Consider the following 6,006-nt stretch of genomic DNA (forward strand, 5'->3'; position numbering starts at 1 on the left):
TCCTCCGCCTCCTCCTCCTCTCCGCCTCCCCCCGCCACCTCGTCCTTTCTCTTCGGCACGCTGACATCACCATCCGGGGACTCCCGGCCCTTCCCCAAAGTTAACCCTTTCAGAGGGAGGGGGAGTGGGGCAGGGGGCGGGCCTGCGAGCTGGAGGGATGGCGAGGAGGTGGGAGGATGCCGGGAGGGAGGGATGCAGGACGCGAGAGGATGGAGGGAGAAGGATGAGGAGCAGACAGACCCGGCAAGGATGGAGCTGCACAAAGGGAGACGGAGTCCCACACAGAGATGGAGGTGGCAACAAGAGAGGTGGAGGCGACCAGATCCGGGGCTGGGGCAGGTAGGATAGGCAGAGGCAGGATACGGAGACGATGGAGATGGGCAGAGACAGAGGGAAGGAAGGAATGGAGAGCAGAGAAACAGGAGATGGGGAAGGAATTGCAGGAAAACAGAAAAGGAGAGGAAGTGGAAAGACGGAGAGGTGGGAAAGGAGCAAAGAGCCAGTCTGAGAAGGGGCAGAAAAATGGACAAGTGACGGGGGGAGGTTCAGAAAACAGCTGGAGAGAAACAGGGAAGTGTAGAGAAAGCTACAGAGAGAGAGGGGCAGAGACAGGGATAGAAGGGGAGTACACATAGGTGGAAGGCTAGATGCTGAGGAAGATGGGGACAGATTGGAGGGGCACAGAAAGATGGAGATAGAGGCAGAGGGAAGGAAGGAAGTTTGGGATTGCCGACCCTGCTCACCTGTTTCCTCTGGCCCCCAAGCCCACCCACCTGGGACTTCTTTCTCTACCAGCATCCTTTCTCTACCCATATCCACCCACAGCCTAGGACACATGTTTTCAGATCAGCTTGGTTCCATATCTCCATTTAGGGTCCTCATGCTCTTATGGAGAAACTTCCAAAACCCCTTGAGGTCCCTGGACATTTTATTAGACCCCTGTGTATTCTCTGTGCCTAGATCCACACGTGGGCCTCGATATAATTATATGTACCCACTATAGCACATTCATGGATCTGTGCTCAGCTAGATTTTCACACCATCCAGGACTCAACTATATCAGGTACTCAAAGGTGTGAGGCATCAGTCTAACCCCCAAATCCCCTACAGAGTGTACACATGAGCCTCTAGTCTCTTGGTCAGCCACCTTCATTCCATGAACCTCTATTGAGTGCCAAGTCTGACCTAGGCACTGCTGCAAGTGGTAAGGGCACAGAGGTGAACCAAACCAACAGATTCCTGCTCTATGGAGCTCCCATCCTAGTGGATGAAGCAAATGATCAAACAAGATAAACGGGCAAAATGTATGGTCTATTATATAGTTGTAATCAATGTTAAAGAGGAGACTGAAGCAGGGAAGGGGGACAGGAAGTGTTTGTTGAGCAAAGTATTTTAGATACAGTGCCAAGAGGGAACAGGAAGCATGAAGTCTCTGTGTGGGAGGGTGACTGGTAGGTTTTAGGAACACTGAAGGGGTCATTGTGGCTGGTGGGGAGTTAGGATGTAGACTGAGATGAAAAGAGGTGATGAAGCAGATTTCACTGGGCCTTAGAAGTCTTGGTTTATGCCTGGTATTCGTAATTATTAATAGGGTCCGTTTTCACTCTCAAGTTTCTTGCTCTAAATGGAAAATATGTGATTACCCTACATACAGATCATTGTAAAGGTTATGGTTTTTGTAGAGTACCTGGGACCACCATGTAGGCTACTATCATATTACACATATGTTCACAAACACTATGTGATATACGGTTACATGTTACATGTACATACATTATATGGTATTATGTATAATTAAGTATGTATATATTAGACAGATAAGATAGACTTGTACCTACATGTACATAGATATAATAGGCTGAACGAGAGGCCCCAAAGATGTCACATCTTAATTCCCGGAACCTGTGAATTTGACATCTTACATGGCAAAAAGGTCTTTGCAGATGTGATTGAGTTAAGGATCTTGAGATGGAGAGATGATCTTCGGTTGTGTGGGTGGGTCCTAGATGTAATCACCAGGGTCCTTGAGAGAGGGAAGTAGGAGGTTCAGAGTCAGAGGAGATGGGATGATAGAGGCTGAAGTCAAAGTGATGTGGCCACAATCTAAGGAATGCAAGTGGTCTCTACAAGCTGGACATGGCAAGGAAACAGATTCTCTGCTGTAGCCTTCAGAAGGAACGTAGTCCTACTGGCACCTTGATTCTAGTCCAGCACAAGTCCACAAGTCCGCAACCCATTTTGGACTTCTGACCTCCAGAACCATAAGATAATAAATCTGTGTTGTTTTAAGCCACTAAGTTTTTTTTTTTTGTAATATGTTAAAAGCAGACATAGGAAACATACAATAGAGTACCAATGGGCCCAGACCCCTATCTGATAGCTATCCTCCACAGTACTACAAACACCACACACTCACACACTCGCACATATAGCCTGTTTGTCTTTCCATCTCTGCCCAAAATATCACCTTGCACATCCAGGCCTAGCAGCTCAATACATCTGAGACTGTGGGCCCCACCTGAAGCTGACTACATTTTTCTAGAGGGGGCCAGCCTTTAATGGAAGACTAGAGCCAGGATATCCTTAAGCCCAGCCCAAAGCAAACACCTCTGCAGACCAAGACTGCAGAGGCTCATCCCAGCCCTGAGCCCCAAATCTGGTGTATGGAGGCAGCAAACTTCCCAAACAACATCACCTGTGCATTTTGCTTCAAGAATCCCTTCCCTAAGCCTGGCAAGACTGAGGGAAGTTTCCACGAGGAAGAAGGGAGTGATAAGAGAGGTCTGCACGGAAACTGCAGGGTGGGGAACAGGAAGCCCCTGTTGACGAATGTGGAAACTGAGGCCAAGAGGAGGGGTGGGGTGGGTCAAAGGTTGCTCAGGCCATATATTAGGGGTGAAAACCCTGGGCTCGTGTAAAAGATGGGGTGGGGGCTCAGGTGGAGGGTAAAAGGTCTGGAGGTGAGGGACCCGCACAATCCACGACGACGGAGTGTGACCAAGAAGGGGTGTGGTGACATAAAGGGCGGGGCCATGTTAGGGGCGGGGTCTAACCGGGAGCGGCTGGCGCACCGGCACAGAGGCGGATTTAATAGGGAGAGGCCGAAAGCCCAGGGGCAGAGCCTGAAGTGGCGGGGTGGGGCAGAGTTTATAGGGGGCAGGTAACATGGATGTGGGTGGGGCCCACCTGAGGCGGAGTCAGACCTGGGAGGAGCAGGGCGTACACCAGGAAGGGTGGAGCTTGCAAGGTGAATTAGGAGGCGGGGCTCATTGAGGTGTAGGACCCGGAAAGGGGGCGGGGCCTAGACTGAGCAGCCGTCGGGGGCGGAGCCTACGTGATGGGCGTGACCGAGGGCCGTATACGAACAGGTGGGAAGGGCTTAAGTGCAAGGCAAGAGCCTCAGCCCAAGCTACGGCCCGAAATCGGAACTTCCGGGCGAGACCGTGCGTATTTCCGGTCAAGATGGCGGCGCCCACCAGAGGCAGGTGCGGGCGACTCTGTCTTTAGTATCGGCGGCGACTCGAGGTCTGGAGAGGTGAGGTTCGCCCCGTCTGACTCCTCTCTTAGGAGTGGAGGGAGGAGATTCGTTGGTTAGACGACCTAAGGCGGGCTAGTTGCCCTGGAGGCAGGGCAATGGGGTTGCTAAGAAACGGGGACGCATGCAGTGGAGATGGGGGGGTGCAAGGTTGCTACGGAGAGTGGGTGGGGCCTGTTGCTAGCGAGGAAGGCGGGGCTTGTGACTTTGGGCAAGGGTTCGGTTGGTATGAAGGAAGGAAAGGGGACCGTGGTTAGGGAGGGTATGGGCAAAGCGGTTCGGTGTCACGGGGGACCGCTGAGCTCCCCTAAAACGCCACCTTCCCAGCAGACCCCCCCAGGAGTCTATCCACCAGCACGCCAGAGCTACCTCAGCGGTGGCCACCCTTACCCCAACATATTCTTCTCTTCACAAACAGCTCATGGCGGACCAAGGCTCGGGGGGCAGTCGCCTCCCGCTGGCGCTGCCCCCAGCCTCCCAGGGTTGCTCATCAGGCGGCAGCGGCTCCTCGGCGGCGGGCACGGGCAATCACCCGCCCCCACGCAGCCTCCAAGGCCTGCTGCAGATGGCTATCACGGCGGGCTCTGAGGAGCCAGATCCCCCTCCAGAACCCATGAGTGAGGAGGTAAAAGGTGGGGGCTCAAGAAGCTAGGGTGAGGGTTGTGGGGACAGATATATCTTGGGAAGTGTGGCTTGGGGAGCTAGAAGCTGGAGTTTTTCTATCTGGGGGGGAGGGAGTTGGGGTGTGAAGGCACAGTAGGCTATATTTGTGCTAGACGGGGTTATTGTAGACTGAATGAAGATCACATCTCAGAAGTATCTGGAGGGCCAGATCCCTGGGTCCCAGCACCGTGCTGGGAAGCAGAATGGCCTCGTGGTCAAAAGCAGGGGCTCTCTAGCGTCAGCATCATCCAGATGCGTGACCTTGGGTATATCAGTGTTTCTGAGCCTCAAGTTCTTCATTTGCAAATTGGTGATGATATTAAGAATAATAACTGTACTTCCTAGGGTAGATCTGAGGTTACAGTTGAGGTAGACCTCCACACAGCGCCAGGCACATAGGCAGCGCTCGTGAAGATGGCAGCATGTTCTCATTAGGAGCACAGGCTCTGTGGAAAGACTGCTTTGTTTAGACTTCAGGCTTTGCAGATGGCCGACTGTGTGATCTTGGGCAAGTCACGACCTTTCTGTGCCTCAATTTTCTCATCTGTGAAGTGGGGAAAATAATGCTTCCTTCATAGCATTGCTTTGGAGATTAATAGCAATATTTATTATATATGACATTTAGTTGGTAGTGGTGATGACCACAGGCATACCTAGTTTTATTGTGCTTCATGGATGTTGCATTATTTACAAATTTAAGGCCCCCCCTCACCCCCGATCAGCAAAAAGATCATGACTTGCTTTATTGTGAGACTCGCTTTATTGCGGTGGTCTAGAGCTGAACCTGCAGTACCTCCAAGGTCTGCCTGTATAAGAAACTTTATACTAATCCAGTTACATCCATGATATCTTTGAAACTTTAGGATAATGAGGTAGGAAACAGGCACAGAAATATTAGCATCTTGCCCACATCTATCCATGACTGTGACTACAGAGACCTCATACGAGCACTAAACGTGGGGCCTGGCAAAAAAAAAGAATTCTGGTGGCCAGTTCTCAGCTCTCACCTTATTTGACTGAATAGCAGCATTGATTACTGCCCTCTCTTTGATCTCTTTTTTCATTTGGCTTCTAGAATGACATAGTGTCCTGGTTTTCATCCTACTCACTGGCTGTTCTTCCCCATCTCCTCTGTTGGTTCTTCCTCATTCCCCAGTTTCTTAGTGATGGAGGTCCCTGGGCTCTTATCTGCGCTCACTTTCTGTGTGACCTCATGTGTTGAGGCTTTACTCTGACGACTCTCAAATGTATATCTCTAGGCCAGTGGTTCTCTACTGGGAGAGATTTTATCTGCCAGGGGACATTTGGCAATGTGTGAAGACATTCTTGGTTGTCACAAATAGGGGGGCCAGTGCTACTGGCATCTAATGGGTGAAGGCTGGGGATGCTGCTGTGCACAGGACGGCACCCACCCCAGAACTATCAGCTCAAAGTGTTAGTAGAGCCAAGGCTGAGAAACCTAAGTCCAGGCTGGACCTCCTCCCTGAACCATAGGAAGCCTATTTAATACTTTACTGTGGATGTTTAATAGATCCCTCAAACTTAACATGTTCAAAAATGAGCTCTAATCTACTTCTGCCCCACATCTGCTTCTCCCACTGTCTTCCCCATCTCCTTCTAGTTGCTCAGGACAAAAACCTAGGAGTCATGCCCTCTCTGTCTTCCACCCCATAGTCTATCTCTCCGTAGATCTGGTGTCAGGAAAAGAAGCTTGGTAGATATCTGTTGATTGAAGAACAGTCAGCTCTCAGACGTTGGCAGTTATTATTAACGACTGTTATTCATGAATTATTGATAGAGGTTTGCCT

General features: G+C 50.8%; 1 protein-coding gene across 2 annotated transcripts in view; it reads left to right on the plus strand.

The window, feature by feature from the left end:
• Positions 1 to 3,377: 3,377 nt before the first annotated feature.
• Positions 3,378 to 6,006, plus strand: part of HSPBP1 (HSPA (Hsp70) binding protein 1) — a 10,208-nt gene continuing 7,579 nt past the window's right edge. Inside the window, exons 1-2 of one of the 2 annotated variants that reach the window (XM_006915951.3) lie at positions 3,378 to 3,535; positions 3,954 to 4,160. In XM_006915951.3, coding sequence (XP_006916013.1) covers positions 3,957 to 4,160 — 204 coding nt within the window. In that variant the 5' untranslated portion in view covers positions 3,378 to 3,535; positions 3,954 to 3,956. Of the gene's footprint in view, positions 3,536 to 3,707; positions 3,762 to 3,953; positions 4,161 to 6,006 lie in introns of those variants that run through there. The other variant, XM_025049660.1, reaches the window with a different exon arrangement.

This window comes from Pteropus alecto, unplaced genomic scaffold, assembly GCF_000325575.1.
Source record: "Pteropus alecto unplaced genomic scaffold, ASM32557v1 scaffold326, whole genome shotgun sequence".
Classification (NCBI taxonomy): domain Eukaryota; kingdom Metazoa; phylum Chordata; class Mammalia; order Chiroptera; family Pteropodidae; genus Pteropus; species Pteropus alecto.